Here is a 26,977-nt window from a genome sequence, read left to right as displayed (position 1 = left end):
AGAGGGGTTTTTCCACCCTAGGAGGGGAATTGAAGCCTATTCTTCACTGCCCATCCTCTTACTTCAAAAAAACCCACCGAACCATGGAATTCTACTTTTCCTCAGAACTCGGGGATGATTTTTCAAAGGATAAAGGTGTCCATGTGGCTCTTGACCAGAGAGAAGCTGGGACAGAAGAGGTGCCAAGTGGACAAGGACAGAATTCAAAAGAAATTGAAGTGTAAAGGAAACTAAGAGACACCTAAAAACCAGTAGATTTAAAAAAAGAAAAAAACCATTAAGACTGATCACAACAAATACGGTGCTGTGAAATTCATATCATTCCCAATTTATTAGGCATAAATCGCTCTTTAAAACTGCTTGTATCATACACTTTCTTTATCATCACTGCACAAAGGGCACCAATTGCTGCTGCAGAATACTACAGAGAGCAGTTTGGACTCACTAATGTGGCACAGCTTTCGCCTCTCAGAAACAGACCCTGGAGGAAAGGAAAGTGTTCCTAGAATGGGAAACCGAAAGAACAGCTTTAAAAAATAAGGAAAAAGACAAATAATTGCACATTTTTGCATCTTGCTTGGACCACACTTTACAAAATAGTTTTCAAAGTGATAGCAGACCTAAGGAGATACTGATCTGAGACAATTATTTGATGCATTTGACCAAGGCTCTGATTGCATTAAGGCTTCCAGTCTTCCCACTCTCACAGGATTAAGGGTTTGATGTTTCACATTACACTGGTATCTACATTTCTCTCTTGATTTTTCCCTTTATTAACTTTTATTCTTCAAAGGGGAAGAACAAGTCAAGGGGTGCATGAAAAATGAAGCAAGGTGGTGCTGACAGAAATACAAAGTAAATGCTGACCTTTCCAAAACCGGGTGAATAAATTAACTCATGGTTAGAACATGAAAGCATTTGATGAAAGCTCTGATCCTGCAATGTGAGTCTCCTGCAGTTGCACTCTGGGCAGGGACAGGGCTGTTTCACGTGGCCTGACACACGCCCAATCCTGGTTGCTCACCGGAGACACTGCAGCTTTAAGGTCATTGACACTCCCTGGCATTTAAGTTACACTACAATATGCAAAAGTCTTGAACAGCCTGTTTGTCAACACTGTCCTTGGAGAACTTGGAAATGAGGTTCAGCACTCTGCTTACCAAGAAAGACCCAAACTAAGACACGTTTCTGGAAAAAGAACAAGACACCTCATCATTAGTATTATCCCCACATCTACTGGCTTCCATACAGCGAACCACAAGTCTGTCTTCCATGATATTTTTTTCCAGCAAGGGGGAGTTGAAAACCAGCATTTTCTCCTCAGTCACTGCCATAAGTGTGTAAGAGCCAACTAGTCAGACTCAACAGCAGCTGGCTATTGCACTGCCATGAACTCTGCTAAGCTCAGGTCTGAGGTGCACTCGTGGTGTCAGTGGAGAACAACGACAGTGCTGGCTCAGAGATGTAGAACCCAGGATGCCAAGGAAGGGGAGGACACGACAGTACCAGTCACACACACTCAAGCTCAGACACTGGCTCTTGGAGGTTAAAATTCATCGCTTTCCACGGCGTGGAGCTGCGTGTCATCCGCATCCGTCATGCTGCTCTCCTGGGACTCGTCTGTGCCCACTGTGGGGACAAAGAGATGCGAGGTCGGGGGCTGTCCCACTGCAGAGCTCCCCCTGCCACCCAGCCCAGCCCGGGCAGGGCAGCCAAAGCATTCACAAAAAACTCTGCTTCGCCCCCAAATTACCTTAAATTACTGTAATTTGTCCCGTGCACCCCAAGAGGGTCATTCAGCTCAGCAACTCTTCCACCCTTTCTCTGCACAGCCAGGGAAGCTGAACTGTGACACAGCCCAACACTTATTTTGTTTATGCTTATTGGACAGACCAAGCTGTTGGGTTTTTTCCTTTTTAATTTTTTTTTCTTGTTTGGTTGGTCTTTGGGGCTTTTTCCTGTACTGCTCAGCAGTTCCAGTCTCTGTCTCCATCTCCTGGTCAGAACAGACTCAGCCCAATGAGCCGGGGCTTGAAATCATCCCAATTACAACAGCAGGGAGAGAAAAACTGGATACTTCCAGAAGTGCAGTGCAGGGTAAAGTTCCCATATTAAAAATCACACAGGACCAATAAAAACCAATGTGATATATATACAGTTGTCACATTTCCCCATTTTTCAGGTGAGAATCTGGAACTGCAGGACACAGCCATTTGTCTATTAGTAAGAATCCAAATCCTGCTATAGTTCCTTCTTTGTGGGAAGAGAATGAAATTGCTTATTAGCATTTACTTTCTATTTCCATTTCAGCCTGCAGCTAGGTCAGTATTTATGACTGGCCATGCTTTATGGAATTTAAGTTCATAATCAGAAGCCAAGAGAAGAAAAACCTGGGCTGTTCCTTTCTGTGAATTACTCCCCACAGTGTTTTATTTTCTCTTGATCCAAATCAAATTGCTTCCATGGCCTTCATCAAAAGCCACCTTTTATATTCAGCACACCAAGTATTTTGATGCTACATCCAGTTTAACTCATGAAAAAGCACCTACAGACAACTTCAGTTGCATTCATTTACTCTGAAATTACTTGATGCTTTATGATGGAATACTTGCAGTCCTGGGGGTGTCTTGCTCTCCTGGGATACTCTTAAAGCCACTCAGGATTTGTATACATTTAGTTACCACCATCCCTGTCCTACTACATCTAAAGGAATTTCACAACCCTTCATGCCATGCTTTCTGTAGGGAGAACGAATGGATTCTGAGTGAAGAGCCTCCAGAGCTCCTGCAGCACAGGGCAGAAATGTCTCCCTTGTCAAGCTGGCCCCTCCCCACGCTGAGGGCAGAGCTGCTGGCTGGCCCGGGCTGCAGCACACACCTGACTCGTAGGGGTAGCACTCGCTGATCTGCTCCTCGCGGGTGATGGGCTCCTCGTCATCGGGCAGGTAGCGCTTGTCTATGGCCTCCTTGATCTGGTTGTTGGCTCCTTTGGGGTCCAGGTCCATTGCCCAGGAGAAATTCATTAGGGCCAGATGCGTCTGACCCAGCTTTTTATAAACCTGAACATCAAAAAAGCAGACGAGGCTACATTTACATGAAGCCGCTCCTTGAAGGTTTGGGCAATGAATGCTCCACAGTTCAGTGATGTTTCATGGAAAGCAGCAGAGGATGGATATGGAAAACTTATTATGTGAGCCCCAAGGGAAAAAACAAGTATGTGTACAAAGAGCAAATATTTCTATTTAAAAATAAAAATAAATAAACTAGCAGCTAAGAGATTCTTTATCATTAAGAGCAGATGAGGAAGTTATTTATCGGTGTTGAGCATTTAAACAGTGAAAATATTTCAGTTTGTCTAGACATGGCCACTCCTGTCAGTTTAGTGGTCCCACTACTCCTGGACAAACACCAGTGAACACATTTCAACACAAATCCTTTTACCTCTCTCCAGTTTAAACAAAATAAAGAAATCTTGCTGATAGAGAGTTCTCCAGCTCTGTGTTAGAAGGAAGTTTGTCTTGGTGTTTCCAAGTGACCAGACACTCCCCAGCAGAAAGTTGTAGAAATGCTATTTAAAGCTTATCAGCAGAGGTGGTGGTGGGAAGGAGGATTTCTGTCACTAGATCACTCCTCTGGCATTTCACACAAGAAAGTTGCAATGTAGCTGATTCTTACTCAGTATTTCTGACATAATGCATGAGAATGATTCAATATTTTAATAGTTACATGCGCAAATAAGCAGCTCTGCTCACTGAGGGAGGGACTAACATCTCCAGCTCTCTTTAACTGTCCTTTGCATTTAAAAGCTGGCACATAATACATCTGTGAGCACTAAGCCTTACTTAAAGCTTTGGGAATTTTTAGACTACTGCTTGAAGTGGAAGCATCTTAGTGACAGGTATCAAATTTTGTCATTAAGCAGCAAAGGAGACCAAAGAACTTAATCACAGTGAAGTTTTACCTACCTTTCCTATTAAAAAGTAAACAAGAGACTCTTTGGGAACAATCTGTTTCAGTTCTTCAAGTTCTTGTAAAGCCGACTGAAAGGTTGGAAAGAGTGTTTACATTAGGCATTTGAAACCAAACACTTTTAGTGGAACTTCTATTTTACTTTTAAGCTAGTTCTTGATGCTGGAGCTGTTTACTCTGTTGTGACAAGTCACCTGGTATCATTAAGAAATTCAAATGAAAAATATTTAGTCTGCAGTTAGAAATAAAAAAAGTTTTAAGTTTTCCCTTTCAGTGTGCACACACGTTTCTGAGACAAGTTTCAAAACAGACTTGGCTTGTATTCTGGAGCCAAAAAATACTGGCCAGAGGAAAAGTTGCTGGATAAATACTGTGGGAAGATCTTCTCTTATGCTAAACAGGGTTCAGGTCAGCAGGGGATCAGCCCAAAACTGCTTCACTTCTGACTTTTCACTCCACAACACAACCTTGGAAACAGCTGGTTCTTATTGCTGTAATTGGATATGGAGCAGTTGGCTGAGTTTTTTTAGCAATTTAGTATAAATTCATGAGAGTGGGTCAGACTAAAATAATAACTTAAAAAGCAACACCTGACGGCCCCAGATTTTATTCCAATCAAAACACTTAATGCCACCCTGGTGAGGGAGGCACTTGCCAAAGCAAATGCTTCCCATGTCCCAGGCTCTTCCTGCAAGCCCTGGCGCTCCCCAGGGTGACCTGGGAACATTCAGCTCCCAAGGCACCCCATTCCCAGCTACAGGAATGTCAAGGCTGCCACGAGCACCAAGACTGACCTTGTACTTCTCGTTTGCAAATAACACCGAGGCTCTGTGGAATTTGCATAGTGGGTTCTTGGGGTCAATGTTGATCGCTTTGTTCAAGGTGTCCAAAGCCTTCTCAGATTTTTTCAGTGCATGTTGGACCTGGCACACAAAGAGAGAACAATTCCAAAAAGGGAAAAATAACAGCTCATCTGCTGGGCAAGGACAAACCCTTCTGACCATGTTTACTTATGATCTGCTCCTTGAGAAAAGTATTGGCCCAGTTCTAGACCAAGTCTGATCAACCTTCCTCAGAGGAAGAAGAATCCTCCTCACCTGCTCTTCACCCCAACCCCTTCTCCCCACCCAAGTGAAGTGCCCTGTACTTACTACTCCAATGTGACACAGCAGGACTGAGCTCTGAGGGTTGATATCAAGTGCTTTCTGGAAATGCATTTCTGCCAGACTGAACTTCTCCTGTTTGTAATAAATCATTCCCAACCCGTACCTGCAGCAGAGAAACAACGCGGGTAAGCAGCACTGGATTTTAACCAGATTAGCTTCTGTCAGTGAGCACGACATGGCAGGAATGGTTTGGAGCCTTGCCAACCCCATCTAGGGTAGGAAGGGATTTCCTGGGGGCAAAAGATGTCTAAAATTTTCTTTCTTTTTGATATCCATTGGGTGGCTGAAGAACTGATGTGTGGTACACAGCAAGACTGGCTAAGGAACTGCTAAATAAAAGGACACAAAAGTTATCACCACTACCACACTCACAGATCTCACTTTTACTGCTCCATATATTAAAAAGCTGTAAGAAACTAAGTGTGTCCTAAAGTATGAAGAGGCTGAGACATCATCTCTCCAACTGCAAGCGAGGACACATAATGCACAAGGAATGCTACCCAACAGGACAAATAAATACAGCCTAAACAATCTGTGAAAACCAAAAAAAAAAAGCCAATTTTTTGCCTTCCTTGTGAAAGTAGCCCCCCACTTCTGCAGGAATGGCTGTGCTCTCTTCCAGGATGGCGGCTGCCCCATCCCTGTCAGTGTCCCTGCCATGGCAGGGGGTAGGACTGGACGAGCTGCAAGGTCCCTTCCAACCCAAACCAGACAGACTCCACGGAATTACAGCAGTGGCAGCAGCCAGGAGAAGCTCCTCCAGAAGGAATTCTGCAGCCCAAGGAGCAGCAGGGGGTAGAGCCAGACCTACCAGGCGTTGTAGTGCCGGGGGTTGACTCTGATGGCGTTCCTGAAACAGGCCAACGCCTTGTCCAGCTCTTCTGTCAACACAAACTCGTGGCCCAGCAGGGTGTAGGCATAGGCGTAGTTTGGATCCACCTGGATGGCCCTCTGGAAGAACTTGATGGCAATGTCGTGCTCCCTCTGCAAGCTGAAGCAGTTTCCTGCAGCACACCAGGCCTGGAACAACAGCAGGGCAGGAGCAGAACCCTTTTTACTGCTCTGAGTGACTAAATTTGAGCTTAACACACTTATCTAGACTGCTTTAAATTATTATAAATAACATACTCCTACATTAAAAAGTAAAAATAGGAACAAATCAACAGTTCAGGCTCATTCTTGTGAGGCAAGCAGGGCTAAACACACCTTCTAAAATAAATAAATTAATAAATAAGCAAGCTGAATTACAGAAATGGAGAATCCACGGGCACCCAACAAGTCTGTGCCAATTAGATCCTTTGATGACTAATGACTAAAGCTTTTGAAGCTGTTGAAAAGGGCAGAAATAAAACACCTTTGATATTTAAGAATAACAACGGGGGAGACAGTACTTTATTTCTTCAGCTCCCTCCAACTGACAAACCTGGAAATCTGCAGAGGAAGAATTTTAGCAACAACCTCCTCTTTCCCTGTCAATACCACAGCCCAGGGTCCCTCACTTCCCCAAATTTTTTGCATCACTGCCAAAGCACATAACTATTTTCCACTCCTTGGATTAGAATCTGCATTTCCCTCTATCCTGACTAATTTTACTACAGCCACCAACTGCTCACTGAGTTTGTTTTCCACTCTTAGACAAACTAACAGGACAACATGAATTGGTTTTCCTCCTCCACCAAAAAGATTTTCAATATCCTCTGCAATTTGCTTAATTCTTAAAAGCACATTTATCAACTCGCGTATTTTATTTTTACTGTGGTACTCGTAGAAAGATTTCCGGGTTTCGGCACATCATGACTACATTACCACACACCCTGCAGTTTACTGGACTTTGGTATAAAAATGCGCAAGATCATGTCTGCAAATAACTCTAGAACAAATATTTTAAGTGCCAGTGAATTATCTATAGCAATTAAAAGGTACAGGAAAAAGATATTCCTTATCTCTGCACACTGGCAGCAGCAAGAGTGACTGACTAACCCATGATCTTCCTGGCTGAATGGTGCCAAGCCAAATTTAAATAACCATTAGCAGATAAAAGGTTTCAACCTGTTCCACGTAAGATGATATTCAAATTTAAAGGAGCTGTTTCAGGCATCAGCAGTTCAACAGACAACCCTCTCAGCTCCCTCTCCAGTTTTGCCATGTTCAGGTATATTCCCAGTGGAGAGTACACTGGATTAGAGCTCAAAGCTTTGTTCTGAATCACTGATTTTACTACTACAGTTCCCCTCTTCTCATTCAAACCCACAGTATTTTATACCTCTGGTGAGTTTTTATCCATGTCTGTCAAATCCTTAGAAAGGACTGAAAGGGCAACATCTTTCTGCAGATGCCAGAGTGTGGTTGAATAGATTTCCATGCCTTCTACTCTGTAGTTTTCAATCCTCCTCACTTCTGAAAATATTCGCTCAGCCTGAGAACAGAAATGAAATTTAAAATAAAATTCCACCCACCAAGGCAGAGCACAGAGGTCAAGGTCCAAGGCCTCATGTCCAGCCCGAGCATCCTCTTTGCTTTTTAAGTGTTCTACACAGAGCTGCCAGCCCTGAACTTTCCTTTCAAGGGAAGGAAGTGACTGTATCCCAGGATACTTATGCCAGCAGGAATGCAGCCAGCTTTCCCTCCTGCTGACTCAGCTGCATTCCTGTTTCTAGCTGTGCTGGAGCGAGGCAAAAACATCATCCACGAAATCAGAAAGAGTGCAACAAACTTTTTGGGCCAGTTATGACTGTTAACCATCCCAACAGAGTGTCAGGCTATGGGGTGATGGTTTTACACTGCCGGAGGGCAGGGCTGGATGGGATATTGGGCAGGAATTGCTCCCTGGGAGGGTGGGCAGGCCCTGGGTGCCCAGAGCAGCTGTGGCTGCCCCTGGATCCCTGGCAGTGCCCAAGGCCAGGCTGGACATGGCCTGGAGCAGCCTGGGCCAGTGGAAGATGTCCCTGCCATGGCAGGGTGGGAATCTATGAGCTTTGAAGTCTCTTTCAATCCAAACCACGCTCAAATTCTGTGATTAAAATCTGTAGCCTCACCTTTCTAAATAATCTGTGAAAGCACCCAGCATGTTCCTTCTGGAAACACTGTGCACAGCTCAAAACCTCCCTCTCCTATGTCTCCTGCACACATTCTGCCCAGGAGTGCTTTAAAAACTTAGCACACTGGCACATCAGCTGTCAGGACAACAGTGCCAAGGAGAGGCAACTGTGGGATTACCCTGAACTGCTCACTTCTGATTCTGGAGCAGTTTGGCATCACCTCAGCTGTGCCAATGCTTCATTTGTGAGGCTGGAAGGGAAACTGGGTCACTGATGTGATTAGAATTAACTAGAATGGAGAGAAGTTTCTTGGTTAGAGCTCGAATTGTTGAGTGATCTATTCTAAAACAGTGCAGTGCAAACAATTCCATCAGCACAGCATGAGATAGAGACAGGACACACAAGGAGGAGACCCCAACACTTGGATACAAGAGGTAATAACATTAAGAAAAAAAATTAGGAAAGCTCAGTGAGAAAGCTCTAATGAAGCAGATTCAAGACCTAAATCCATTGCAGGTGTAACTTTTGTATTTATCCATTTACCACAACTGCAAAGTTCTCATGTATTTTACAGGAGATCTGCAGGTTTTGTGTAACACTGCCAGAGCAAAGTGAGAAGAGGAAGGCCCAGCCCCTGTTCCTACCTGCATGTATTCTGCCAGCTCAAAGTAAGCTCTCCCAATTTGGCACAGCACCCAGCCTGTGTTGTAGTGGTGGGATGGCAAATGGCTCAAAATATTGATGGCTTCTTTGCAGTTGTATGAGCACAAGGCTAAATAACCTTTCCCCATGTCCCGGAGAAGGCTCATCAAACCTTCTAGGAGAAAAACACAATAAATAAAAGTGGGGAAAAAAACCCAAAAAACAGCTGAGACTTATTTACTTGGAAGTGCTAATCCCAAAAGCTCCCACTTGTGCACTGCCCCTGAATTTGCCTATGAAAACCCTCAGGAGTTTCCAAATGAGGTTTATATACTCTTAACATAATACACTTAATTAACATGAGCATGATATTCTGAATATCAGCCTCTGTAAGGGAAGCCAGAAAATAATGAGTCCTTAAACTCTGGGGCTCAGGGTGAGTGGAGTTCTGCATTTCCAGCAGCTATTCAAACATTTCTTTAGGTCTGAGCAGTTTCCACAAGCCTGGTAGCCATGGATACATCCTCTTGCTGCCTGGAAACATCACTGAGCCAAAAGAGGGGAATTCAGCATTCTGCTTAGGATTTTCTGACAATCTGAATAAAGACTTGTTTTTAAACAAATGGGAAACATCAAGGGAGAACAGACCACATAAAGCCCATGTTAAGAGATTACTGGTTATGAGTAACTCCTCTGAATCGGTTTCCAAGGATAATACTGTCATAAAATATTTTGAAGTTACTTTATAACAATGTAACACTTAATCATAATATCACTTATTCTATTATCATAATCTAGACATTGCATAACAATTTATAATACTTATATACTTTAAAAATACCTTAATTATTAATAAGGACTAGAGCTTACAAGATTTATCTGCTGACAATTACTACTCTCAATATTTCTTCACACGTTTCTAAGTTAACAAGATGTTGAATTAAATCAGTTTTTATCACTATACAAAGGTGAGAGCTGCATACTAAATGAAATGGGAAAGAAGCAAATACTGAAGCAACATTAAAACCCAGATATATCAGGTTTTACTCTACTAGAGTCCAACAGTACTCAGACAGACCTGCTGCTGCCTTCTGTAGCGTGAAAGCTTGGATTTGTGGTGCAACAGTGGAAATTTTCCCTTCTGAAATGATGGAAGAGTCCAGTTTGGTAATTTCTAAACTGTCATTTAAGTTTGGTTGAGTTATTCCTCCCTTATTTGTTTTACTTTTTGTTTTTCTGTTCGGAATCTTAGGTGGAAACTTCATTTTTAATTTTTTGCTATTTTCCTGCAAGTAAGAAAAGTAAGAGTTACATATAAAGGAGTCTTTTAATTCCAGAAATCTAAACATGAGAGTGAATAGTGTAAAATTACGTGTAACAACCACGCCCAGCCATGTCCTGCTCGCTGCAGAATCTGTTCTTAAGCTGCTAAAAGTGCTATGAATACGTGGAAATGAACAGCTGGGCCAGGGTGGGTGAGGAAGGCAGCACTGGGAGGTTTGGTACCTTGGTTGTGGAACTATCACTGGTGAACAGGCGAGAGCTTCGTCGAGGCAGCGCGTTGGGTGGAGCAGCAATGGTTGGGCTCAATACCTGAGGTGTTGTACTGAAAAGAAAAATTTAAGGATGACACTTTGGAAGGTAAGCTTCTGTGCTCCACCTCTAATAGCAACAGCTTTTAGCTTTGCTTTAAACAAAAATGCTCCAGGACTACAACTGCTTTACCTTGTCTGTGGACCAGAGCTCTGTGTTTGTGCAACAAGAACTGGAGTGACTTCCCGGCTATTCCCACTCTGGGAGAAGACGGATTTTGTTCCAGCCTGGCTGATCCTGCTGACAGTCTGCACAACACAGAGTTTCTACAGGTTTGTTATTATGTCACTCAGGAGTCTCCATCTCTGCTGCGCCAAACCCAACCCACTCCACCCACCAAACACTGCACAAGGAGAAACAGAATTATTTTAATAAAGGAGAGGGTTCCCCATGCCCAGGGGAAACCATCAAAAGTGTTTCTCCTTCTACCTGTTAATAACACCAAGTCTACAAGTTTATGCATATTAAGATATAGAATCTCCATCTAATAGCAAGAAAATATATGTTAACTGCTTGTGCAAGAACAAAAGGGAATTGAAATACATCATATTTAAAGGCTTTTTCCTGCAGAAAGTTGTAAAAAAAAAAAATACAAAGAAAAATATTTTTTAATTATCCTATTACAATCCCATTCAGAAGCCATTCATAAACTGCACAGCACCTCAGCCTGTTTCCAGAACAGATCCTCCTTTTCACATTTTGTTTAAAAAAATTATCTTTCTGCCCACTCCAGGGACACCAACATTCACTTCAGTGATGGCTGTTTGGAACAGATCCCAGAAAGGGACATGTGGGTCAACACCAGCAGAAGCAATGTCAGTCTGTGCACTAGCCAAGTCCTGAAGCTCTGTCCTTCTGTTCCTTTCCCAGATTTTGTTACCAGAGGATGGTTTAGGTGGCCAGCAAGGAAACTTGCCCACTCAGACAGGAAGCCTTTGGATTCATCCTAATGCTTCGTTCACTTATGTAAGTGTTTCCTAGGAAACTGCCTTTGTTCAGCCACAGCTCCACCAAACCTTGTCTGACACAGAACTGGAAGAGCAAAGCGGAACTGGCACAATCACTATTTGCTCTGGACAAAGCATGAACCAGAATTTTATTTATTAAAATGTATTTAACATTTGTGTTTGGTAGTGGCACAGCTCTATCTGGAGAGGGCCTAAGGGTGGCATAGTGAAATTTACACCTCAGTGCTGCTGTCACACTCAGCAAAGCAACAAAACAGCAACAAATCCAACTTGATTTCCCAAAGCTCTTCAGCTCTCACAGGAGCTGCACCTTACTAACTTTATTTCCATTTTTAGTCCCGTGGAAATTTACCTTCCTGTATGTGCACAGCCCACCACAAGCCACTGCTTCCACATGGTCCTGAGCAAGCACAGGGTGGGAACTGGATCAGCCAAACAAAGCACACTCCTAACTGACCATTTTAGCACAGGTTCCAGATTTCCCTTTCAGAATGGCACAGCATCAAGATTTGTCCAGAGCAAACATGGCAACTCAAGTTCTGCTTTCTGAGATTTAACATTATTTCAAAATAGTGCCCCCTATAAAACACCAACACCCCTCCTGCAACTTGTAGAGTGACTAAAAATACAGGGAAAAATCCTCAGGTTTTTGTTTTTAGAAAGGAACAAATAGTTCTTCAACTGTCACCAACATTCCACCTCTCATTTATCACTATGGCAACTACAGCAGTTTCTTCCTGAGTAAAGCAGACATTTTTCAGTTTCCCCTACCCAAGATTTGCTGAGTGAAACAGCACCATTCTCTCAGTCCTTCACAGACCAGCAGCAGGGTTTTTATTACTCTGGTCTGTAAACTACAACTCAAGAACTACTTGCAAGAGATCAGTAGCTTCAGCTCTCTTGAGGCTTCAGAAAATACATTAAATAAATAAAACAAACAATGCCAAGTCTTCACACTCCACCCTGCAAACTGAAAGTTTGAATCTACTGTTGTTGGGAAGCTTCAGTGTTTGTAGAACCCTCTGTGATGGGAGGTGGACAGAACACAAGATCTTCCCTAGGTTAGTCCAGCAACTACAGCCTGGGCACCTGCGGGGAAAACTTGGCTCTGTAAAACTTGTTTTTTCCTCTGTATTATGGATTCTTCTTTAAAGTGCACTGCAATGGCAAGCTGTCAGAAAAGCAGCTGAGCTCCAGAATGCAAGGTACCTTCTTTGAAGGTGCTCCGGTGGATGGCACATCAATTACAGAGGAGGAGTTGGTGTAGTTCTGTAAATAGGATCCATCTCCAGGGCTCGGGGTTTCCAGTGGCAAAATTCCAAAGCTGAGAAGAAACCAGAGAGAAAGGGTCAGGGTGTGAATGTTACACCTGGAAAGCTGGCCTGATGCAGGGGTTAAAACACACACCCAGTTCATGAATATCCTGAGCTGGCAGGGACCTACAGGATCATCAGGAGTTGGACTTCAAGGAAAGTTCTTCACAGTAGTCTTTCATAATCAAGTTTATTCCAGAGCAGTAGCGTATTCTTTCAGAGATTTTTCAAGTGAGAACATGGCAATAAAGCAATATCTTGAATCAACAATTCCTCTCCAAATAAGAGATCTACACAAGGAGCAAAATCAGCTCCTGAAGTTGTTTGGATCTCCCTTGTACAGTGTTGTTCACAAATTCTACCAGCACATGTGTCTGAGTGTGTGTGTAGCTCCAGCCCTGCTGCTCCAAACGCCAAATAGCAGCAGCAGCTCAGCCCTGGGCAGAGCTTGGCCATCCCAAGCACTTACCTTGGAGTTAGTGGGCTCAAAGCTGCAGGTCCCCCCAGTAAACTCCGTCCAGTTTTTGGTTTATTTTGAGCCTGTTTGGACAATATGGCAGTTCCTGACCCCAGGGGGACAGAATCCGAGGAAATCACAGCAGAGTCAATGTAAGACATAGAAGAATCCGAATTCAAGGAGGAATACTTTGAATTGGAGGATTCTAGGTTGATTCTGTTCAACTCCTGAAGAATAAAAGGCAGCTCTTAGGTACTCAGGGTACAGTTTAATTAACATTTTTCAGTTAAGCTGGTCAAGCAAACTGATTTTAGCACATGATTTTACAATTACTTGAGCAAAACTCACAATTGTGTCCTGGGGTGTCTCCATGAGGACGCTCTCGGGCTGTCTGTGGGATATGTTGTGATTAGACACCACTGTTGTGCAAGTGTTGGGCAGACAGCTGCTGAAGTTCTGTAAGGATGTTAATTTAAATGTTTGGTCAGGGTCTGGCTTTTCACCTGTAAGAGTGGAAAGAGATTTAATAGTTATTCCTGGGTCTATACATTGAATATTCAGTCTGAATCAAGGACAGGGGACAAAGGATTTTAGAAGTGTTTAAAAGCATTTCATAGAATCACAGAACATTTGGGTTGGGTTGGAAGGGACCTTAAAGAACATGACATTCCAACCCTCTGCAGTAAGCAGGGACACCCTTCACTAGACTAGATCACTCTGAGCCCTTTGTGCTAAAGCAGAAGTATTCTTCCATTCTTCTGCTACAAACCCCCCAACAATCAATATTTCTAATAATTTTCATATATTTTTTTTTCAAGCTATTCTTAGAAACGGGTTCTAAGTGTTTACTAAATGTAGGCTGGAAAGCACATTTGGATTGTTAGATCCAAAAATGTATAAATAATGAAGATGGAAAACAAGACAGAAGTTTTAAGCAATGGCGAAGTATTTTAAATTAATTGTTGCTCACAAAAATCTCTCCCAAGAATTACGTAAGTAAAACAGTTCTGCAGACTCACCTATTTCACATAGTGATTCAAAAGGGGACCAGAGGAAAGGATTTAAACTAAGGCTCTTTTGGTAACATTCTGATCCTTTGGCAAGCCGGTCTGTCTTGCTGCAAAAAGAATGAAACAGATCACAGGGAAACTTCTGTTAAGAGAGGTTTCCAGAAGAGGAGTTGAAAAACAAAAACATGTTGAAAGGCATAGAAACATTCCCCATCTTTCAAGCCCAAGAAATACTGAGTTCTTTTGAAGTTACTTGACATATTTAGACACAGTTGTCAAAAAAAGTTACATAAGCACTAGAATAGCTTGAGAATTTTCATTTTTAGGAAGAGGCATTCTTTGCAACAGCTTATTTCTTTTTTTGCCAACAGTAACCTGATTGCCAGCCTTCCAGCCATCTTAAGTATCTATGGATAATATCTTTGCAAAGAAATTAGCAGCTAAATTGAACACTTAAGTGTTTGGCTACAAAGAAATGATTTTGAAAATAACTGAGAATAGATATAGTAGAGAAGAAACCAAGAGCCCAACTACTCCAGTGAATCATTCCCATTTACTGAAACCCTTCTTGCATCTTGGCAAAATCACACCACTTACACTTATCAAGTTATTCTGCCTGGCACCCTCAGAACTTTGATTTGAGGGTTAGAGTCACATGTGTATAACACAGATAGTAAAAATCTAAATAGTAACACTGAGAAACAAGCTGAGAGTTATTCTTAGGGAAAAATACACAGCAAATCTAAAGCTATCTAAAAATCTCAGACTTTTGGATTGCATTCTTATCCACCCAGAAAAGAAGAATTTGTGTTTTCAGTCTTTGGGTCAAAATTAAAATTAACTATTCCCAAATCAGACTAATTCCACAACTATCCACCTGAATTTATTGTGCTCCAAAATGGTGTAACCCAGAGAGAGGTGTCTCCTGTAATGACTAAGGAGATGTTTGACTAAACCTGGGCTTGGTCAAGTAAAAACCTTCCACCTTTATTGGGCAAAATGTAAAAGCAACTTTACCAGTAGACATGTCCCAGTAAGGAGAGTGTAAAGCATGCAGAGTCACCAAACTCCATAACAATGTCATCATGGCTTTTCTGTTTATTCAACACTCCACCAGACAAGATCTGCTCTCCTTCTGCAAGCCTTTTTAAAAAACAAGAGGTTTAAAGGGGTTACAAGGCTCACAGTACTGGCAGTCCAGTGTTTTCACCCTGCTGCAAACAAAAACAGAAATCCACTGTCAGTGTTCACAGGTTTTAAACTACAAACCAGCTCCTGCAAATGAACATTAAGTAACCCACGGATTCCTCTACAACAGGGAGGTTCAGGACTCTGCAGTCAGACAGCTCTACTGGGAGGGAAGAAAAGCAAAACAAACCCAAAAGCAGAGGCACAAAATTCAGCATGACTTTTCCAAAAGTGATCAATCCTAGCATGAAGGACAAGAGAATCAAGACACTTGATCTTTGAAAGTGCTTCATCTAAGCAAAAACAGTGCTTAATTTGGCTTTGTTCCCCAAAGAAATACAATCTGTAAGGCCCCTCAAGCATATAATACTGGGATAGGGCAGAGATCATGGACTTTAATGCCCTTCTTTCTGGCAAGAAGGGCGCAAAAGGAGAACAAAGGCTCAATCTGTTCCTCCTCCACCTGCAGGAAGAGCAGCACTCACACAGAATGGATCACTGAGTGTCAAGCTTCAGAATTACTTTATACAACTGCTGGGGTAGGAGGCATTTTCCAGGCATCTGAGCCCAAACACCTGAACAAAAAAAAAATCTTTTCTTGCCACCACTTGAAATTTTATTTGTAGGTGTATGCTTTTATCAGCATAGACCATCCCCACAGGAAAATAAGGCAGAGCTGTATAAATGAACTCATAAGAGGTCTGTTTTCTCTCTGCACAGCTTGGCAATTCCTGTCTAAGCTACTCAACTTTTAGAAGGTTTTGCAACATGGGTTAATGTTCATTAGATACATATCTAAAAGCAAAATAAATTGAACTCAATCTTTTGTGCTGAAGGACCGATGAATTTCTAGTTTACACAAGATGACATCTTCCAAAGAGAAATCCAAGCAAAAAAAAACCAAAAATCCATTTGTAACCCTGGACAGAACATGAAGGATTTACTTACTTGCTGAGGTCCACACAACATTTTGCAAGCAGGTATTTACACTGTGGGGTGGTACAGCTGTGTCCCTTTAGGAGCCTGTAAGCTTTGTAGGCCTTTCCTGAGCGGTAGTAACACGTTGCCAGTAAAAACAGTGCTTCTTCTGAGTGTACTGCAAAACACAATCATCAGTTAGATGTTAATCATTTTAGTACAAAAAATTCGGGGGCAGGGAGTAAAAGGCAGCTATGGGCAAGACGGAAGAAAATGGGTATTGGTATTAGAACTTCATTCCTGAATGAAGTCTTCTTTATCTGTTGGTGAATACCAAACTCCCTGTGCCATTTTCTTGGCTAGTCAGATGAAGTCAACATCTACAGCTTTAAAGGAACTTTGATCCTTCTGGCTAGCCAGTCTGAATAAGTGATGAGCCAGTTTGTAGTCAGAACAGCAGCAAGCCAAGCAAAGCAGCCAGGCCAGAGTTACTTTAACAACTTGCTGGCCACACCAAGACTGACTGGGCTCAGAGTGTCACCACACCTGCCACCAACACTTTGCACTACTTTAAGGAGTGCATACAGTGGAACACTGGATGGCTGTTACAAAGTACAACAACTTTCAGAAGGAAGATCTATTCCAGCCCAAGTACCAGTTTTAATCCCAAGTAGTCTTTTTAATTCAACTAGTCTTTTTCCTTACCTTCGCATGACTAGCAGAGATGATTTTCTGATTTTAATGACTATAAAAGTCAGTCAGTTACCAGTCTTCATCAACATAGAGTCCTGTCCTTTCTGCTGCCTACCCTCATTATTTCATTGGGAATGTGGCTTAACAGCACCATTCAGATGCTCTGTCTGCTTTATGCTGGGAGCTAGCAATAGGGACAAATTCTCCTACAACCTGGGACAGTGGAAGGTGTCCCTGCCTATGGCAGGGTGAGACTGCATAGGCTTTCAAGTCCCTTCCAACCCAAGCCTTTCTGGGATTCTGTGATTCCATAAATCCTTTTCCCAAGCTGAGAGCTCACAAGTTGCTAAATTCTGGATGAAGTAGTCAAGCTTCAAGAAAGTCATTTCCATTTAAACAGAGAACAAGAGGGATCAGGTCAGAAACACTTGCCTATGGCAGAGACTGGAACTATTGAGAATTATGTCTGTTTCCAAATTTTCTCCCACTGCAATGAATTATGTACCACGACGAGGATGTTCTACTCAAAGAGCTTGACTTGACATCCAGGTTTGAGACTGAGGTCAGATCCACTCATGATTACACCATAAAGGACAGAATCAACCCCTGAAGTAATTTTAATCCTTTCTGTAAACTCACAGATTTTGTATATCCATGGTGGCTTAACCCACTCTGTACTTCCCCAAATGTTATACTCAAATCAGCCTCACACAATGATATTTTAAATCAAAAGCTGTGTATGAACACAAGCAACTTCAAACTCCAACCACTTAATAAACCCACATTAACTTCATACTTCTCAGAAGACATTATCCTGCAAATGGAATTCAGCATTAAATAAACGATTTTGATGTTTGTTCACCCACCCATAGGGAAATCTTTAGAAAAATCGATATGAGCACTGTATAAAAACCTCTTTGGGAATCTGCCCAAATCCTTTGCTTCACTGAAAACTGACTATTCTGTTTTTGTCATCACCCAGACAGTGACAATGGAAACAGAAGACCCAAACAGAGGACATTTTATTAACCTTATCCTAAAAACACCAGAAGACCTTTTTGAAAACTCAAGCTAAATCAATTTTTATCCACTACTTTAACAGACTTTGAGAGTTCTGGGAAACGATCAAGCCACAGATGTCCCATCAAGGACAGTAATTGCAGGTAGACTTAAAAGAAGTTTTTCTCAGGGTGAAATCACTCCTGCCAACATGGAGCCACTGTATTCAAGTTCTGCAGCTTCCACTCTGCAGTGTAACTGCTTATTTTAACCAGGAGCCAGATGTTTTGTTAGCAGTTAATTGCTTGCACCAAGTGTCAGCATTCATGCTGCTTTCTCTCAGCACTGCTGGCCACTGAAAAAGGCTGTTTGAAGTATTCTTGCAGAGAATTATTCTGTAAAGATGTGTCACTATCTAGTCAGGTATTTTTCTCCTGGCTGCTGCAAAAAGTGGATTCTCTTTGGTCCTAAACCCTTGGCAATTACCTTCAAGCTACCATTTCCCTGCACCTCACAGTGCGCTGTGTTCAGGGGAGCACTGTCATCCCTAAAATACTATTTTCTTCATAAACACCTGGATTATCAGGTTCCATAATATTCCACACAATGTTTCTCATTTCAGCATCAGATAAAACACCACAGATTCCATTTGTAACCATTTGACACAAGGAAAAAGAAGCCTTTATTCCTCAAAACTTAGGTTTGTGCTTCCATTGTTAAAAACTGCATTGTAGGCACGGCAGGCAAAATATTTCATTACAAAACAGAGTAAGAAATAGCTTATACAGTTTAATTCAAACTATAAGACCAGGTTGTTTAGCATGAGAAATTATACGACACTTGTATTTTAGCTTAAGGATTAGGGCTTTTTTGTGTTAGTGGCTAGGGAACAATACCTTTCAAAACAAAGAAGGAAAGCTGAACACCAGTATCAAGGAGAAAGACGTTCAGAAGAACAAAAAGCTTATCTAAGGTCATGGAGAAAAGGTTTACGAAATAAAAGGTGCTAGAAAACACCAAAAAAGTGTTTGAAGGACCCAGAGAAAGTACGAATTTGTGTTACTGCTGCTCACTGTCCGAGACACCCCAGCCCTGACAGCTTTACAATGAAGTAACAATTAGCAGGGATTCAGCAGGAGACACCTGTTCCATATGTTCTGATTCTCACTGTCTCAATTTCACGGTGCTTTTCTCTCACCATCACAAGACTCTCTTTGAGCCAATCAACATATCTGAGCAGCATTATTAGCAAAGACAGCTTTCAATGTCAAGCCAATTTGTAGAATTTGTGTGCTGCATCTATCCTCAAGTGCCCTTGGAAGACATGCAGTGCTTGAGGGTTATTAAAAAAACCCCAACATTCTCCCATTAAATACCATAAACCAGATCACTGTAAACACTGCACTTAAGCACACAAATCTGAATTTAATTTTAAGGACATTTTACTGTAAAATAACATTGCTGCTGTTACATTATTTGATTTTCCAACCTAGTTGCAAGGCATTCCAAGCAGAAAGCTAAACTTCATTATCAGAACAGGAGGAAAATAAAGCAGGAGCAGAGGCTCACAAATCCCAAAAGAAAATAGAAAAGAAGCGTCAGCTTTACAATTGCAAAGTACACACCTTCTGCATATAACCTTTCTGCGAGGAACACGGCATCGCGATACGCGTAGTGGTTCAGTGCTTGCCAGATAGCAGCCTGCAAGGCAAGAAAACCATCTTCGTTTAGTGGGGAGCTTTGAAAATGCAAAAAACTCATTACCTCTTACTGTCAAAAGGCAAAGTTCAGCTTGCTTTTATAGAGCCATAAAACAAAAGGGGAGGATGAACATGCCAGCCAAGTTGTATTTGTTTCAGCTATTAGTAAAGAGGCTTAAAAACCCCACTAAACTCTGCACTGAAGTCATGTATCAACCTTAGGGTGTTTCTCACTCGTTACCAGCCACAATCATCCAAACTCCTCAGGAATTACTGAGTCTTGGCCTGGTGCACAGCTCAACACCAAACAACAACACCTTCAGTAAAGGTAAAACCAAAATCCAAGCCAGGCTGGCCAGAGTATCCCATTAAAGCATCTCCCTAAGATGCCAAACCAAAGCCCAACAGGTCCAGAATCCTCTTAGTGTTCAAGAGGAGACTTGTGTTGATTAAACATCTTCATATAAAGGATCTTCCCTGAAGAGGTATCAGTGTTCCCTTAAGGGTCAAGGTGATCAGGACCCAGTGCTTTTTGTGCAGCACTTTGTTGGGTTTTCAGCCACCTCTTCACTGTGCAGCAGCACCCGAGAACAAGTGCAATGCAAGTGGAATAGACAAGTTGTATTCTACAGCCACAGATTAACACAATCCTCCTTCTGGTTCTGCTCACACACTCACACTGGGCCAAACCTTGCTCCCAAGTACTGTTTTCTTTCTCATGAGCACCAAGTTTGGGTTTGTGACAAGCAATGTTCGTGCAGACTGGAAGCATTGCACAACTCCAGTGGAACAAACACACACACAGGTGTACAACCTGCACACCAGCAAAGCAGGTGACATTTACTTGCACTGCTGTCACCAGTAGCTGACATAAAAGAGCTGTCCAGGCCTGGGATAAGAGGGTTTCACACAAACTGCTCGGCCAACTTTCTTCAGATGGTATTAAAAGTTGTCTGTTATCTATAAAAGAAGGCTGGGGTTTGAAAAATTGTTTAAGATCTGTTCAGCCTTTCCTCCCCAGCTACTCTAAGTGTGCTGTGCATGCTCATCAGCGTTTCTTCTCCAAGGTGGGCAGGGCTGGGATCAGGACAGCAGTTCCTTCCCATGTGGGATCTTTGCTTCAGTTCTAAAGCCCTTTTCCATCAGCAGCAAAGAGCCATTTTGCAGAAGTTTTGCTATTACTGATCCCAAATGAGATCTGAACTTATGAATTCAAAGCACTGTGAGCTAGAGTTTCTCTAATATTCATCAGCAACCAAAGACAAATCAAATTTGATTTAGACCCATGAGACACTCCAAAACTAAAAGAAATCTTCCAGAGGGAAAGCAATACTGCCCTGCAGTGCTATTCCCAGCTGGAAAGGCAAGTGCCAATTTAATCTAAAGAAAAAATTTTAAAAATTCCAAACTTCACAGAGTTACATGTACCATATGCTACTTCTTCCAACACAAACTTGACAAACACAGGGTGTGAAAACTGTGCAAGCTCTCTTCACAGGAAGCCCACACAGCCGTCATGAACAGCACACACCAGGGCTCCCAAGTACTACAGGGAATATTATAAACAAATCTCTACAGAGAATCTGTTTTCTCCTATCAGTAGATCCCAAGAATATGCTTAAGAAGTCAACAGGTGCTTTTAAGTTGTGTGAAAGTATTTGGATGTATTTAAAAGTGAATTCTCTTAGTTTGATAATTACAATACAAACACGCTATTGTTTCTCTCTGGGTGTATTCCATATTTCAGATAACTGAGCCTCAGAGCCTGCTGAAGTGATTCCTCCCTGCTGCCTTGAACGGATCCCAGGCTGAAGGTGGTTCCACGCCCTGCAGACAGAGCAGGACAAACAGGGAGATAGGAGGTCACGGTTACAATCTTTTAAGCCATCCTGAAGCCAGAGCAGCCCAAGGTCTCCTTTCTCTCACTCCCAAAAGCAGCTCTTCCTTCCCCAAGCCACAAGTGACATTTAGATGAGTCCAGCCAAGTTGTGGCAGGTTAAAAACCCTGTCTTTGCAGGGCTGAAACTCAGCCAGCTTACAAAACAAAGGTGTGGGGGTGGGAGTGGGAAAATCAGGGTCACCTGACTGCTCAAACCAGAGCAAGCTGCCAGGAACAATCCTGCCAAAGGCCAAGAGGGGACACGAGGATCTGGGGCTATGTCACAGCACTTTGTAAGAGTTAGACTACACACTGGCTCAAATAACAACTGTTGTGGAGCAGAGTGAAAGCAAGGAACTGCAAGGAAAGCAAGGGCTGGGAGAATTCCTGTTCTCTAGCAATTATCATTTTGCAGCCCAAAATATACCTCCTGCCCTCAACTGACCCGTGCTGGAGTTTGGATCCCCACACACACTCTCCTAAAAGAGCAGGAAGAAGAAAGGAAGGCAGCAGGGAATCAGCCATACCTATGCAGCAATAATTGTTCATGAGAACAGATACCTAAACCATGACTGTGTCTCAAAAAAGAGGATTTCTTGCCCACCATCTAGGACAGGAACATTAATCTCAATATAGCACAGTAATTTATTTTATTCTAGAAGAAGCACAATGCATATACACAGCACTAGTGGTACACAACTGCTAAACCACACAGAAGAGTGTTCTCAGGGCTGCCTCATATGAATGAGAAAAGTTGGAAGTGTTTCCACATTTTATTCAAGTGTGCTTGCAGAGAGGATGAACCTCCAGGTCTTAATCACTCTTTTAAAAAATAATTTGAAATGCAAAATTAACAGGGAATTCCAAAACTACCATACACAGCCCTGCAGCAAGGCAACTTCAGAAAGGAGGGCAGGAAAATAGATTCAGAAAGGTCCATCTTCTACCCAGAAAATCCTGTGCATTGTCCAAGTGTCACTTCATATCTAAGCCAAATAGCTCTTAAGAGATGTTCTCGTCTGACAGTTATACAACCTTGGAAATTGTTTTCCAAGCTGTTTAGCCTATACTGCCACGCTAAGCAGATTCTGCCACGATTTCAGTCTTCAGGGTGGGCAGGGAGGAGGAAAGCTTCAGGATGGGCTGTGCTGCATTCCCCAGTTACACAAACTCTGCCCACTGAACATGTTGGTCCTGCAGTTTGCAGCCAAGTTCAAGCACCATTCCAGTGAGTCACAGCAGATGATCACCTTGAACAGCTCAATTCCAAGCAAAGTGCTCATTTTCTTTCCAAGATGTTTTTCAGAAGTATTTGGAAGGCATCCAGCCTGTGTCTTAGCACATGGGACACATGGATTTATGTTGGAGCTGAAGGGTTTTAAATTGACCGTATCAGGAAGTACAGCACAGGGCTGTAAACTCTGGCACTCTCTTCAACTGAAAAGAATTTTAAAAGTTAGCAAAAACCTAACCAGTGGCCAGAATGCCTCCTGGTGCATGAATTTCATGTAATTGAAGCACAACATTTCTAAGGCTACATACAAACACAAATTCTGTTATTTATCTGTCACACTGTGACAAATAAGTAACATCACAGCTGTGAGGATGTGAGGATGACAGTTCTTTCCTGGAATGCTGAGCCCTGTAGACATCTGAAAGGCTGGGAGAGAACAGACAAACAGACAGGAACAATCTCTGCAATGACAAAAATCAGAACTAGTGTCAACTTTCCCAATCACTTCATTTAAGAATATTACAAAAACAGAGCTACGTATGTGGACTTCAGCTAAACTGGGAATTCAGAAATGTAATGGACTTTACACAGTCACAAATAATTCCTAAACTTACCAGTAACTCCTGTAAGCAAAGAACAGCAGTAAAACTGACAGCAGCAGAACTACTGCTAAAGGAATGATCTGTCATTTAAAAGCAGAATCTAAATAGATATATTAATATAGCAAAGCCTCATCAAAACATCCAAGCTGGGAAGAGGTTAAGAATGGAGAACGTTTTGGATGCATAATGATGCAGAATGGAGCATTAGAGCGGTCTTCACCTTGCTGAATTACCACAAGGCCACACATTTCTATCAGGGAGCGCTCAGGAGAGCGGACATTTTCACTTGGTCAGTCTAGTTAGCACAGCACTGGAAACATTTGGTATTGTTTCCTGTCAGCTTCACTTGTTCATGCTGCAGTGTGTTCTTGCTTCCTTTTCTGTTCTAATCCCATGTTTTCCTAGAATGCCCAGCTGGTGCAAAACCACCAGCCCAGCTCGACAGCTGACACCAGTGATGTAGGATGGCCTCGGCAGGAGAGGGACCAGGTGGCCAAAAGCATTTCCAGCACTGCACGACCCTTGCTCTCAGAGGGGATGAGGAGAGCGGTGGCATCAAGGACACAAACCCCTGGTCTACAAGAATGCCCTCATTGTCACCATCCGCCACAGACAGGATCAAGTCAACAGGATGGTTTGCCACAGGAGCCTTTCCTCCCCTTCTACCTTTTCATTAGAAAGAAAAGAGCCAAAAGCAAGAATTCTCACTATGTTCATCACAGAACACAGTCATACTCCAACAAGACACTGCTGCCAGGAACTAGAAAAAAAGCCCAAAACATCCTATTAAAATGCTAAAAATAGACTAAAAAAAGAATGGGAATATGAATGAGATGACTGATTAATGAAGATTATTAATAGTTAGAGAATGGGCATACAAGAACTGAAGAAAGAAAAAGCAGCTTTTAATTCCGTGAATCACGACTTTTGGATGGGAAGGCTGAGCTCAAGAACAGGAAACCCATCACAGTAACTGCAGTGAGACTGAAACACGAGAGAAAAATGAAATTTACATTATTTTCTCTCCTAGATCTCCCATTAATCCGAAAAATCCAACTCCTTGGGCAGAAGGAACGTCCTTCACTCGCACGACACAGAGGGATCCGAGCACGCTGCGAGCATTTAAACACGACACGGCAGCACACGCAGAAAGGTGAGCGAAGTATCAACAGGTCTCCCGGGGGATCGGCGGGGCCCTTTCCCGGAGCCGGGTCGGCGGAGGAGCGGCGGGGACCCCGGCGCCTCCCCCCGGGGCCCAGGGGGCAAAGGGGCGAGCGCGGCCGGCCCGGGGATGGCAGGGAGGCTGGAAGGGGAAGCTCGGCGGGCTCCGGCAGGAGGAGGGCGGAGGAGCTGCAGCTCCAGCGGGCCCACGGGCCGAGGGGCCTCCGGGAGCGGCCCGGAGCCCCGGCCCCGGAGCGGCCTAACCCGGGCCGGGCCAGGCTTTGGGGCCTGAGCCGCCCGGGGGTCGGTACCTGGACGGGTTCCTGCAGCACCGTCATCCTGCTCTCCCCGGCCTCCGCCTCCTGGTCGCCGAGCCCGAGCGGGGCGGCCCCGGTGCCGGCCCGGCTCAGAGCGAGTCACGGCGGGGCCCGGCCCGACCGCGGCTCATTTGAACCCGCACCGACCGTTACCGGAGCGAGCGAGGCCGGCGGGCGCCGAGTCCGCCCGAACCGGCGGCGGAAATAGCCGAACCGCCCGCCGGAAATACCCGAAGGCGGAGGCGGAAAGAGCCGAGCGTCGACGGAAAACAGCTGGGAAAGGCGCGCTCGGCAGCCGGGAGGAAACTGCTCGAGCCGGAGATGGCCGAAGTGGGGCGGAGATGGCCGAAGTGGGGCGGAGATGGCCGAGCCGAGCCGAGCCGGAGATGGCCGAGCCGAGCGGAGAGGGACGAGCGTGTGGCGCGTCCCTCGGAGCGGCCGTGGCCCGCAGAACTTGCACTTGGTGCCGCAGGGTGGGCTCTGGGGATGCCCAGCTCTGTCGCGAACCCCCGCGTCTCCCGGGGTGCGCGTGGTTTGGCCAGCGGCTCCCGTGTCCCCGCTCCCCGTGTCGGGTCCAGCGCGGCCCGGCTCTGTCCCCGAGGGCTCCGCGCTGAGGGGCTCCGCGGTACGTTCAGCCGCGGTATCAGAAATCGCAGGGTCATGTTGAGAAACACCTCCCAAACCATCGAGCTGCCTTGGCCATAGGCCAGAGCACTGAGTGCCCCTCCCGTCGTTCCTTGGACATCTCCCTGGGCAGCCCCTTCCAGTGTTTAACAACATTCTGTGAAGAAGTTCCTCCTGATGTCCTCATATCCAGGAGTAAAACTGGCAGACCACAAAGGAGGTAATTTGCCAGTTACAGTATCTGACACACAGAGCTTTAGCAAAAGAATGGAATAAAGATGTACAAGTAAACCCCAATTTATTAAATATACTGACCTATCAATAGCTGCCTGCAGCTAGCAGAGGCCTTCCTTGTCCAAATCCTGCTGTGGGCTTGCTGAATCAGCCGTAACCCCGATGCACACACACCTAACTCAGACTCTGCTCAGGGCTTTGGTCAGATCCTGATGTGCTGCCGAACACGCGTGGGCAGGGGCTGTATCTTTATTTGAGAACAAAAGCTGTGTGTGGAGCAGGAGGGGTCAGCCTGCCTCCTTCCCCTCTTCCCCTGCACTTCTGGAAGGTGTACTTACACATTTGGTATTGGCAGCAGATCTGCGGGTGTTTGCACTCAGGGTGTGAGCAGGCAAAGCTTTCTTCAATCCTTCACCTGAGACAAATAAATTTTAACTGCAGGGTAGTGCTGTCCCCTGGGATGGACACCTGGTTTCCTAATCAGGTCGATCCAAGTCATTTTGCCAGACAAAAGGAGGGTGACAGCAACATGAAGTGTCTCCTCCTCTGAAGGCCTTTGGCCTCACTTGCTGATGGTGATGATGGTGGTGTGTGTACGTGGTAAGGAGCACAGTCCATATTCACCCTCCTCCTGATCTCATGCACTACAGATAACTCCTCCTGGGGATGAAAGCTGGCTCCATCTGTCTCTCCCATTCCCCAGGGCATAGAACTGACATCCAGACCTTCTTTGGTATGAGAAGCTGTCTTATCAAGCCTGAGGAGATACAGGCTCTCCAGAGCGTGGGGGCTCCTTGTACCTCTCCTTAGAGTCCCCTGGAATTCATGTAAAACATCCAAACTGTAAAAGGTCAGCATTTGCTGTTGTCTTTGGAGATTTAGATTTACAGAGACTCCTCAGTCCTACAGTGCAGTTCTGCCTGTGGGGTCACTCACTGGCACCCACAGATGCTTTTATAAATGTCCATGGGACTAAAGCTGCTTTCTCTGTGGAATCCTCAGCTTTTCCAGAGGAGGGGAGCAGCCTTGCCAAGGGAAGAGGCATGGAGGCACAAGCAGAGGTACAGACGTACACACTGAGCCCGTTCAAGTGCATCATTCCAGCCTGCTTTGCTAAGCCAGCTCTGCTTTATAAAGAGACACAACAGATCCCTAAAGTGTGGCTGGCTCTTCCCTCTTTTCCTGTAGTTCTGTCATTTCCCACTGCTTGCTTCCTGTCTCTTTGCTGGTCTCACTTTGGTTTTAATTCAGTGTTACTGCTTTCACCTTGGAA

The 26,977-nt window shown here is 44.0% G+C and overlaps 1 protein-coding gene across 8 annotated transcripts; it reads right to left on the bottom strand.

The window, feature by feature from the left end:
• Positions 1 to 312: 312 nt before the first annotated feature.
• On the bottom strand, positions 313 to 25,046 carry CDC27 (cell division cycle 27). 8 transcript variants are annotated; one of them, XM_085561631.1, is made up of 19 exons: positions 24,841 to 25,046; positions 19,579 to 19,654; positions 16,292 to 16,439; positions 15,173 to 15,369; positions 14,165 to 14,262; positions 13,494 to 13,648; positions 13,158 to 13,372; positions 12,585 to 12,699; positions 10,540 to 10,673; positions 10,321 to 10,420; positions 9,893 to 10,100; positions 8,817 to 8,989; positions 7,398 to 7,550; positions 5,946 to 6,154; positions 5,120 to 5,237; positions 4,763 to 4,891; positions 3,965 to 4,039; positions 2,878 to 3,058; positions 313 to 1,629 (listed from the first exon to the last, which is right to left on the bottom strand). In XM_085561631.1, the coding sequence occupies exons 4-19, from the start codon at positions 15,226 to 15,228 to the stop codon at positions 1,547 to 1,549; spliced, it is 2,202 nt and encodes a 733-aa protein (XP_085417757.1). In that variant the 5' UTR covers positions 15,229 to 15,369; positions 16,292 to 16,439; positions 19,579 to 19,654; positions 24,841 to 25,046; the 3' UTR covers positions 313 to 1,546. The 8 variants fall into 8 exon arrangements, with proteins under 8 accessions (XP_085417757.1, XP_085417758.1, XP_021394211.1 ...); XM_085561632.1 differs by having other exon boundaries at positions 10,540 to 10,655; XM_021538536.3 differs by having other exon boundaries at positions 15,173 to 15,298.
• Between the last annotated feature and the right edge of the window lie 1,931 nt (positions 25,047 to 26,977).

Source organism: Lonchura striata, chromosome 27 (genome assembly GCF_050655825.1).
Source record: "Lonchura striata isolate lonStrDom1 chromosome 27, ASM5065582v1, whole genome shotgun sequence".
NCBI classification, from domain to species: domain Eukaryota; kingdom Metazoa; phylum Chordata; class Aves; order Passeriformes; family Estrildidae; genus Lonchura; species Lonchura striata.
The sequence above is the reverse complement of the archived record's forward strand: the minus strand, read 5'-3'. Positions and strand labels throughout refer to the sequence as shown.